Genomic DNA, 12,270 nt, shown 5'->3' with positions numbered 1-12,270 from the left:
AGTGTTTCTACTGATATTATGTCGAAATACAGTAACTCATATGTCACAACAACACTTCACTTTTTGGATAATCATTTCAATCCTTACAATTTTCTTCTTCAACTTCAACCTTTTAATGTAAAACACACCGGAACAAACATTACAAAAAATACAATACAAGTTTTAAATAAATTTTCTCTTGATGGCAAAGTATCTTTTTTAATTGCAAATGCTTGTGCAAATAACGGGGGGTTAAAAGTTATTTGCGGAAAAAAATATGATTGTTTAATCCATGGTTCTAATTTATTGTTTTCAGATTTACTTAAAACAATTCCAGAATTAAACGTGATGCTATCCAAATTAAACAAACTTTCCAAAACATTGCAAATATCAACACCAACAAAAATATACCTCAAAAAACATGCGAAGAACTTTCTGAAAAATATTCGTGTCTATCCACTTTTTGTAAAACGAGATTCAATTCTTGTTGTAGATGTTTTGAAAAAGCACTTCAAATGAAACATTCAATAACACATTTAAATGTTAATAATAAATTATCAGATGTAGAATGGCTGCATATAAAAGAGTTGTTACCTTTTGTTAAAATGTTAAACGAAATCTATAATACATTATCAACAAATAATGTTCCCAATTCTTGTTTTGTTGTTGGTTTATTAGAAAAAATGTGGGGATTAATTAGAAACAACAAACAACAAACATGGAAAGGCTATGAAATTGAATGGGAAAAATTGAATGAAGAATGTCGTCAAAGACTTGAAAATGGATTAATTTTTGGTGTCGATTGGAAACATGTTGCGATGGATAGTTTTAGAAAGAGGTTCACATTAACACTGGAAGATGAAAATTATGTTATGGCCTGTTTTTTATTTCCACCAGAAAGAGACAAACATCTTTCAATTTTACAAATCGCAAAATGTAGTCGAATTATCATAGAAAAAATAAATAGCGATCTTGAATTGCATTTTTGTCATTCCAAACTTCCTTATGTGAATAATTCTTCAACATCATTTTCAGAAATGGATTTTTGCCATCCAATGAGTACACCCATTGATTTAAATAAAACAGAAAATGCCATTGAAACTTATTTCAAAGATGTTGGGAAAAAACGTGACTCTGATGAAATATACGAAAACCCTCTTGAATATTGGAGAGAATGTTCGCATATATGTCTGCGACCATTTGCACAAAAATACCTTTCCGCCCAATCTTCAAGTATAGATTCCGAAAGAGTTTTTAGTGTTGTTGGAAATGTGTTATGTGATGATAAGAGCCATATGAATCCTGAAACTGTTTCCAAAATTGCTTTTTTGAAAATATCATTTCAAAAATAACATATTTTTTTTAAGTTTGTGTTTTAATGCCTTTATTATTTTCATAAAGAGTATAATTGAATTATAATAAATTATAATAACAATAATTTTAATATGTATAAATAGATACAATATTTGTTGCTGTTTGTATTATCATATCATATATTAATTTATATTTTGTCCAATTAATACAATTACATTGCTATTATTGTATAATGATAATGATTTAAAAAATCGATATTCCGTGTTTGATTTTACAAATATTTTTGTTAACTAGAAATATGAACACACGCCCTTTTTATTTTAATAATTCTCTTGTTATTTTATCAGTTTCATATCATTAAGTGTTCGTAAAAATAAAAAAAAACAAATAGTTAGTTTTACACAAATTCAATATTGCCTAATATCATAAATTAAAATTAATTCATTTATATATTTTGCTTTTTTTTACCAAAAAAAAACATTTTTTTACTTTTGCATTTTTAATAAAAATATTGCACTATTTACAAATTTCAACTAATTTTATAAAAATATGGATTTTTGAGTTAATTAATAAAAATTGAAACTTAATATTTTTTTTTGTCAACACGTGTTATTTATATGACTAAACCAATTTTTGTTTACTAATTTATATTATAAAAAAATCAACTAGTCATTTTTTTCTTAAATGGTTATATAATATGGAATTGAGGTTATTTTTAGTGCGGTTGGCCAGTCTATTAAATACTCTATCTGTAATTAAAATAATAATTTTTTTGTTTATTATTAATTGCAAAATTTTGATTTTTAGTTATTTGTTTTTTGAAATGTTCAATTTATTTGAAAACAATTCTAATGCAAATAAGTTATATTGGGTTTTGAATTACAAAAAAATAACAATTTAATCAAAAACGTTCACATTTTTAAACTTTATTACAAATATTTCAATATTATGTACATTTGATAAATATTCAGATTATTAAGATTAATAGTACTATATTTGTTGTATTATTATTTTGTTATTAATAATAGTAAAAATATAGTACATCTCTATGATATCAAACATACAATTCAAAATGATGTCTTTTTAGTTGGTATAAAAAAATAACGTATGGAACTAATATATACCAATTATATAAAATAATAAAAAAGTTATAACTAATAGTTTTTTTAGTAATATTTAAAACAACAATTTAATTTCACTCTTTTTAAAGATTTAAAATGGAAATAAGAATTTGAATTTAAATAAGAAAGATATGGCTACACAATACACAAAAGATGTTCATTTGAACTTTTGCAAGTCGTACGATCTTTCAGTTGAAGATGATTACATCGACTCTTTTCGTGGATTTTATGCAGACATGTCTGGCAAACTAAACACCAAAAGCACTCCTGAGTTAATGAAAGATTTCAAAACAATCTCAGAAATAAATTCAGAATGTCCTGAGACTATGAATCCATCGTTATATAAACAAACCTTTTTTGATGACTTAGAAGGTGTTTTTGAAGTAATTCCACATGAAGTTTATCAAGTCCGTAGTCGTTCCTTAGACTTTGCCAATTTAACAGCCGTTCGTGGGAAGACTGGCTGGATAATAATCGACTGTATGACGACCAACCATGCAAGTCGAACATCACTTAATTTAATCAAAAAGACTGTAGAAGACATGAAAGTGTCATCTATAATTATTACTCATTCTCATCATGATCATTATGGTGGTTATGATGGTGTTGGTGATGAGAATACTCCGTTGTATTTGCCCGACAAATTTGATGAAATGATATATGATGAGAAGATTAGTGCTGGTGACATAATGGACCGTCGAGCACAATATATGTATGGTGTATTCGACGAGAATGCAGTGACTCACTGTGTTACCAATCCAATCACTTCTGAAAATGAAGTTAAAAAGAACTCCATTCCATACTCCAAATACACTACTTACATTAAAAATGATTGTACCTTATTAGTTGATGGTATTGATGTCGACTTTATATACACTCCAGACACTGAAGCTCCAGCAAATATGATGCAGTATTTCCCACACCTCCATGCTCTTAGTTCTGCTGATAACATCGTTCAGGTCATTCACAATTTACTCACTTTTAGAGGTGCCAAAGTGCGCAATGGTAAATTGTGGAGTAAAGTGATTGACAATGTCATTATGAAGTATGGGAAAGATGTTCAAGTCCATTTTGGTGGACACGACTGGCATTTACTTGGAAATGCGAAGATCACCAAATTCTGGAGTATTCAGAGAGATGCATTTAAATATCAGCACGACCAAGCACTTCGATATGCCAATAAAGGATACACTCCAAATGAAATTGCTGAAGTTGTGAAGCTCCCAAAGAGTCTTTCTAAGTATCATTGTTGTCGCGAGTTGTATGGAAATGTCGGGTATAATGTCAAGTCACAATATCAGTTGTATTTGGGGTGGTATGATAACAATCCTGCTCACTTAAATGAACTTCCACCAAAAGAGCTTTCAGCAAAGTACGTTGAGTCTTTTGGTGGTGAAGAAAAGGTTTTAGAAATTGGTCAAATTGCTTATAGTAAAGGGGAGTATAGATGGGCGGCAACGGTTTTAAACCATTTGGTGTTTTTTAATTATAACAATGAAAAGGCAAAGGAATTACTTGCTAATTGCTATGAACAATTGGAATACCAATCAGAATGTCCGTCGTTTGTATATAACTACCAAGCAGCCGCTTATGAATTGAGACATAAAGACGCACCAAAAGTGTATGAGAGAGACATGGATTTAAAAAGTCTTCCCCTTGCTGCATTGATGGACTTTTTGTGCGTACATGTCGATCCAAAGATACTTGGGGAAATGAATTCGTCGTTTGAAATTGAATATTCCGATTTAAATAGTCGCGCAGTACTTATTGTGAGTAATGGTACTCTTCACGTTAGAAAGTCGGGAGAAGCAAAAAATAAAATTAAAGCAAAAAGAGACGATTTCTGTGAGTTGTTTGAAAAGAAAATAACAATAGAAGAAGCTATACAGAGAGGAACAAAAGTTGAAGGGATGGATGACGTAAAAATCCTTTTAGAAGCTTCAGATTTCAAAGTAAGTTCGTTCTTATTTGTCGAGCCACACGACTAAATAAGTTCCTTTTTGGTTTATTTAATTAAACGTTTTATTAAAAATAAATTTTATATATTTTATATATGACTTTAGTTACAATTATAAAATTTTTATTCAATTAAAAAAAAATATATTTTTAACATTTTAATAGTTTATTTACAATATTTATAATTTTTATTTTGTTTATAAATAAAAATAATAATTAACTTTTATATATATTATATTATACTATATTTAAACCAACAATAAATTATAATAAACTATTTTGAAGCTCTTTTACAACTTGTTCGATACCAATTCTCTCCAATTGGTTGTAAGACCAACATTTCCCCACAATTTCAAACAGATTGATTGGAACTTCATTGATTCTTTTTAAATGATTTCCAGCCATCACGAACTCTGCTATTTTCCATGGAAACATAAATTGTGTTTTTGGATACGCTTCACACCACCCGAAGACTTCAAACATTGAAATACCAAAAGAGTATACGTCCGCACTCTTCTTGTATTTCTCTTGTTTCAATACCTCCGGAGCCATATAAATAGGTGTCCCGATACCTTTTGTAAATGTCATGTTTGTGAGCAACATATTAATATTTCTTGCACTTCCAAAATCAGTCAATTTAGCGGTAATTAATTCGTTTACATTAAGAGAAAAAATCAAGATGTTATCCGGTTTAATATCTCTGTGTAATATCCCATTCTCATGTAAATACAAAATTCCTTTTGCACCATCTAACATGAATTTGACTCGCAATTTCATTTCAATTTCTTCATTTCTTTTCTTTTTCATTAAATCTTGTAGACTTCCATATTGTGCAAATTCAGAGACCATACATATCTTACTTGGAATAAACACGGCACCATAAAAGTGAACGATGTACTCACTCCGAAATTTTTCAAGCATTTTAATTTCATTTTCAAATTCATCATAATTTTCTTCACACTCACAAAACTGTTTCATTTTCTTAATAGCAACGACGTTCCCTCTGAAAGTTCCTTTATAAACAATTCCAAATGAGCCTTCTCCAAGTTTTTTCTCTTCTACTAATTCGTCAGGATCAATTTTAGACGACATTTTCGTCTCGGCTGAAATTTGAAAAGGAAGTTGTGAATGATCTCCACTTTCTAAATTCGAGTAAATTAGCATGATTTCATCGACTATTTTACAAGAACATTTTGGTGTTAGAAAGATTTCAAATTCACACGCTTTTTTCTTTGGAATTGAAGCTATTTGTGGCTCCGTTCGTATTGAATATTTGAACGTACTTTCTTTTAGTGAAAACTGAACTTTGATTGTGTTTTTAGAAGTGTTCCCTACACAAAAAAGTGAACGGCACTCTTTATCAACATTAATTTCATTCTCATGTTCATCTTCAAATGTTATCTTCTCAGCGCTTACAACTATGTCCATACTATTTGTCTTCACAAATCTAACATTTGATCTTTTGATATCAAAGATACACGTTTTTTGCCTTGTTGATTCCTCGTGGACACGTTTCAACCCCTTATTTATCATGTATCCTATTGTTATAGTTAAAATAACTATAATTAATAGTATTACCAATACTATTAATAAAATGACCCACCAAACAGCTTTGCTCTGACAAGATGTCCCAGAAGGGCTTGGAATAAACCAAAATGCGCATTTGGTACACTTTGAATCTTTAACTTTGGAACATTTTTGTATTAAATTTTTAGCAACACAATTTGAATTTAACAAAACAAAGTTTTGAGCACATGAAATGCACTTTCCTGTATTTTCACACAATTCACAATTTGAAATAAAAGTGCTGCATGATTCACATAATTGATTTTTTAAGTAAAATCCCGACGAACAGATTGTGCATCCAATTGAGCTTTTAACAACACAATTCGTAAGCAAATCATTTGAAATACATTTTGTGTTATTTGTGAGTAAAAAGTAATTTGGTTCACATTGAAGACAGAAATTGAATTGATTACACTCGTTACAATTTTCAATACACATTTCACACTTTCCATTTGTATTTCTGAAATAAGAAATGTCGCATAAAGCGCATTGCGAGGTGCCTTTTATCATTTTATAACAATTTGAAGTGATTTGTGAATTTTCTACACAACTTCCGTCATCTTTTAAAAAGTAATTTTCTTTGCAATTTAAACACTTCGAATTATTAAAACAATTTTCGCAATTTTCAGCACATTTTTCGCATATAAAATTTGAAACATAAAACCCAATTTCACAATGAATGCATCGATCTTCTACTTCATTTAAAACTAAACAATTTTCATTTTGAGTTGTCACAACCTCACAATAATAAGACGAATTTAAGTGATATTTATTGTTGCAAATTAAACATTTTTTGTCTTTTGTTGTTACAGAACAATGTTCATCATAATCAACACATATTCCTTCTGTATTAATAATAAGGTTTTTGTTAACACAAGACGTGCAAAAAGTATTAACCGTATTGGTGCAAGAACTTCGTGTTACATCAACACAATGTCCATCTGTTATGTTTACTACTCCATTTGAAGAACATTTCAAACACGTTTTTGCATCACAATATTCACATAAATTTCCATATAAAGTTGAGCATTGTTCACAAACGTTTTCTCTTAAAATCAAAGGCTTTTTACATGACAAAATTTGATAATTTGTAGAAAGTAAAGCACCACTTTGAAGGACACACTTTCCATTGAAATTTAAAAGGTAAGTTGATTCACAAACGTTGCATTTCTCTTTATTTTCACATGATACACAATTTGTGTCACATGACAAACATTTTTCTTGTGAATTGTAGAACCCAATTGAACACTTTTTCACTTCTTGATTTTCATAAAGAATGACATTATTAAGAAACTTATCAACTGGTTCACATATACCATTACTTAAATTAAATCCACTTTCACACATTACACACTTCTTATTTACACAATGCAAACAGTTTTCAGAACACACAACACATTCATATTTGAATGCTTCATATTTCAAATTACATTTTTCACATATCGAAAATTGAGTATTTTTAGAAGACAAAATGCATTGAGTCGAAATGATGTTACAAGTTGTATTTTCGATGTAATAGTCGTTTTTACACGCCAAACATTTTTCAGTTAATTGCAAAGTATTCAATAATGCAACACATGAAAAAGTTGTATCAAAAACAATTGTCTTCTCAGTGTTTTCACTTTTGATGTTTTGACTTTTTGATGTACTTTTAAATCCAAATTTGTTTCCAACTAACACTTTATTTGTTTGGTTAACAATTTTAACATCACCAATTTGAATTGAATTGTCATCAACCAACAACACATTTGGAAAATTCTCATCATCAAATTTTGTGTTATAATTTGCACTTTTTATGAATTTTAAAATTTTATTTTTCTGTACAAAATGTCCCAAAAATTCTTCTTTTTGTTCGAAAGTGTCGATCTTTAAACTGATAACAGCATTAACACTATTAATAGGACAATGGATGATATTCGATTCATAACTTTTGTGACTTTTATAATCCATTTGCGTCAAATTACACACAACGGTGTTATCAATATTATTTGCTTGAAATACTCGATATAATTTGCCATCAATAAGACTATTATATTTAGCAAAAGAAGTCGCATTTTGAGTTTCTTCAAATGAAAAAAGTTCAATTGGAGTTTTTGTATCGTTCAAATAATCAAACATAAAAGTGTTCAGTGGGTCCATAAATTCTACTTTACCACCTTTTTCAACGACAATGCTTCCATTCATATTGATGTTACTTGAATAATTCTTAAACACAAATTTTGTGGATTTACCAAGTCGAAGAATAGCTCCACTTTTAACAATAATACTTCCTCCTTTTTTAAAAGTTATTGTACTACCAATTTCAATAGTATTTTCAATAATAACATTACCAAACACAGTAATTTCATTTATTGTAATTGTTGCATTTCCAGTTAGTGTTGTTAAACTTGATAGTACCTTCAATTTACTCCACTCTTCATATGACGATATACTATAAGTAGGAGAGTCGATTTGAAGTATTAATCCTTTTTTCAATGATGGATCATAACAGTCATTTTTATATTTAGTGTCATTTCCATAATCTTCCCATTGAGAATTTGTGAAATTACAATGGCACAAATATTCTGGTCCATTATTATAAACAACTCTTTTTCCACATTTTTTTAATAACATGCCGGAATATAAAAACGTGTTTTCGACTGTAAACACAATATTATTTTCATAGCCTTGGGAAAGTGTAGAAGTCACAATTTGCACGCCCCTTTTAAAATAAAATTCTCCAGATGACATTACTCGAAAACCATAAACATTTACAAATATATCAAACTCTACTTTTGTATTTTGGAGATCTAATAATTGTAATGACATACTTAAAGTATTACTATCAATTCCAAACACCCTGTACTTCTGGTTCAATTTAAATATCATTGAATACCATTCTTTGACGTAAATCCGAATTAAAATACTTTCCTCTGACTTGGGCATTAAAGTAGTTAAATCCAAGTCAAATAAAGTGCCATTGTACATACAGTCGGGAAAATTAAATGTGTTACTTCCAGTGATATATTCACTTGAAGTAACACATTTACACATTGATGTACCAACATTATTGGTGATTTCTGGCGTTTGAAAAATCAAGAACCGACTTAACCCGTTTCGCGTACATACACTTTTCGCTATCAAACCCGTCGTTTTTGTACTATTAAACGTGATTAACGATTCATCCGATTTTCCAGTAAATAAAAATCGAGTTTTTGAAAGTGCTGTACCAAGAGAAAGTGCATTTTCAAATTGAAAATTGACGCTTTGTGGTACAACACCATTGATGCTCAAATTAGGTACAGTTTCTCCAATATTCCGATATGACAATATGACAAATCTTTGGTCTATTTTTGAGTGTAAATGAAGGGAGTGATATCGCACTTCAATCTGTGGTTGATATCCATCAGTGACAGAAGTTCTTGATGAGCAATTGAAACTAATGAAAAAAGGTTCTGGGCGATAGCCGTCGTAAATTATCACTTTACTTGCCGGTTTTGCAAGACAAACGCTCAGTGATTTTAAATTAATTCCATTTTCGTTAAAGAAAAATTCTTTGGTAGGAACGTCGTCGTCGATACTTTCAACAAATATTTTATATTCGGATTTGTAATAATCTTTTGTGAAATAAAATTGATGGGTTACTCCGTAAGCACAAAACCATCCAGGATCCGTTGTTGTGCTACATTCCTTCATATACAAAATTGCACTGCCGGCATCACACCATACCAATGATAATACACACGAGAAAAACAAGAAAACTACAAATAAACTGTTTTCAAGCATCAGTTGGAATTCTTGTTTTGAGATTCAACAAAATCGAAACAGTAAAAGGGGTTTTTATTTTTATTAAATTATAACTTTTTATTTATTGTAATATTTTTATTGTATATAATATTTATTTTGAAAATAACAAGAAAATTCAAGTTTTCGGTATAAACAAAATAAAGTATTTTTAGTCAAATCAAAATACTTTTAATATATTATAATTATAATATAATTTATTAAAACTATTTATAAAGTCAACAACATTTTTTTTCATGTTTTAATATCAATAAAAAAGTAAAAAATATAATTGGGTTATAGTTTTTTTATTATTTTGTAACTAAACAAAATACAAAATAAATTACTAATTATTAATATTTACAAAAAAACAAAAAAACGATATTAGTATATTATAATAATTTTATTTATTATTTTATTATTTTATTAAAAAAAGTTTTTAATTTGTTTTGAAAACGTTTTTTTCAAAAAAATTAAATAAAAAACTATTTGAAACAAAAATTATATTTTAAAATTAAAGACTGGTTTTTTATTACAATTTTATTTTGATATCTTGAATTTTATTGATGAAAAAGAAGAAATCAATTATGTTTTACTCTTATAATATTTAAAGTTATCATAGCGCCGAGGAGTCATCATTTTATAACCCACATCTTTGCCTCTGTTATTACCAGGTTTTATCCAAACCAATGTTAAATAGCGGTCCTGTGCTATTCAAAATGGTAAGAATCTGTTTTGGGGATCAAATGGAGAGACAGCATGATACTCTAAGTTCAGAGCGTTTCCTTCAAAGCCTTTGGAAACACAGAGTTAAGACACTCTGAAACGGCGAAAATGTGAGGTGACAAGGTTCGACTTACTCTTACTGGGAGATTGCCTTTAGGGTTTATCAGACCCTATCCAGCCACCGGTATAACTTATAGTGGGAGATCTCGCTTATCGGAGGCATCGATAGCGATTTTTAACGACCCACATTTTGTGGTGTCTCCTTTGTGTAGGGTTGATCTCCACTTTATTGATGAAAAATAATAATCAATAAAAACATAACAAACATTTTTTGATGTTAAAACATCGAGATTTAAAGACACGATTGAAGTTTATTTAGTTTTTAATGTTAATTTTTATACACTCTTTTAACACCAAATAACATATTTTTTTCGAAAAAAGGAACATAATACAAAAGATTATATTAACACTCAAATGGCCTAAAGCCAAAAATATAAATTTTCAAATAATTTAATACCAAATTTGATTTTTGCCTTTCATTTCATTTTTCATGAATTTCATGTTTCAAAATGAAATTTGGTAAAAATTTTATAAAATTATTTTTGAATATGACGACATAATTAAATAATTGTTTTGTATAATTATAATAACACAAACTAATATTATAAAATTTTTTGGATTTTGCAAAAAAAGACAAAAATGATGTTTGGAAAATATAATAATGTAAACTATTGTTACATAATATTAATTAAATAACTAAATAAATAGTTTTATATATTTTTTATCATAATATTTACTATTTGTTATGATAATGTTATAATAATATTAATAGATTGTTTTTTTTTTGTTTTTTATTCAGATCTATTTTTAATGACATGAACTAAAACATCAATAAAAACAACATATTACCAAATTAAAAAGCAACTTGCTGTTTATCTAGTCAACACCGACATACATTAAATCAAATTGAGTTTGTTATGGTTCGTTTTTATATTTTTAATATACGTCTTATTTATGCAACAAAATTTGTTATTGTATATTGGATATATTATTATTTAATAAAACAAATTTGAGGTTCTGAAATATAGTAAAACCTATTAAACGCGGCACTTCTGAATCGCGCAACTCTCAATAGAAAGCAGTTTGGGCTGAAACAAAAATCAAGTTTTTTATAGAAAAAGTTTTGATGTTTGATTGGCGAAAATTAACATTCTTGAGAGAACAAAAATTACCATACATTCTTGCTTTTGAAAAGTTTGTTTGTGTTTTTGAAAAAAAAGTGTTGCTATTTTTAACCTCAAAAACAAATCTTAGGTAATTGAGTCCTCATTTTTATTATTTTTGAATAAGTTTTGGGTCATTTTTCGGTTTTTCGGCCAAGAAGGGGTTTTTGGTCTTTTTTAACAACTTTTTTTAAAGAAGGCATTTTTTGATATTGTTATTATTCTAATAAAAATTTGGTTTTCGGCCAGTTAAGTGTTAAATAAACCTTTGTTTAAAATTATCATTATCGGCATTTTGACACAAAATGTCGATTATGTTAATTGCTTGAAAATAAGTGATATGTATTATTTTGCTATTTTACATTGGTAAATATTTAACTTTTTTATTATTTTGTAAACAACTGAAACATTTTTATCAAGATAAATAATAGTTATAAAAGCTCACAATTTATTTAATTATTATCCATTTATTCATGAAAAAGTCATTTCGAAAAAGTGTGCAATTTATTATTTTTACTCACAACAAAGGTAAAACTCTATTTTTCAACAATAACAATAACATAAAGTTTAATTAGGTTATAAATTAACATAAAATATAACTCGATAATTAAATGATAAGTTCA

At 28.2% G+C, this 12,270-nt stretch overlaps 2 protein-coding genes across 2 annotated transcripts; one reads left to right on the top strand and one right to left on the bottom strand.

Annotated features, from left to right (window-relative positions):
* Positions 1-2,545: 2,545 nt before the first annotated feature.
* On the top strand, positions 2,546-4,402 carry EIN_195180 (hypothetical protein; the record flags this gene model as incomplete). Its single annotated transcript, XM_004254367.1, has 1 exon — positions 2,546-4,402. One exon carries the CDS (start codon positions 2,546-2,548, stop codon positions 4,400-4,402), a length of 1,857 nt encoding a protein of 618 aa, XP_004254415.1.
* A 232-nt stretch (positions 4,403-4,634) lies between these two features.
* Positions 4,635-9,701, bottom strand: EIN_195170 (protein serine/threonine kinase, putative; the record flags this gene model as incomplete). Its single annotated transcript, XM_004254366.1, has 1 exon — positions 4,635-9,701. One exon carries the CDS (start codon positions 9,699-9,701, stop codon positions 4,635-4,637), a length of 5,067 nt encoding a protein of 1,688 aa, XP_004254414.1.
* Between the last annotated feature and the right edge of the window lie 2,569 nt (positions 9,702-12,270).

Source organism: Entamoeba invadens (genome assembly GCF_000330505.1).
Source record: "Entamoeba invadens IP1 unplaced genomic scaffold scaff_1105074725457, whole genome shotgun sequence".
Taxonomy (NCBI): domain Eukaryota; phylum Evosea; order Mastigamoebida; family Endamoebidae; genus Entamoeba; species Entamoeba invadens.
This window is presented reverse-complemented; position numbering and strand designations above follow the sequence as displayed.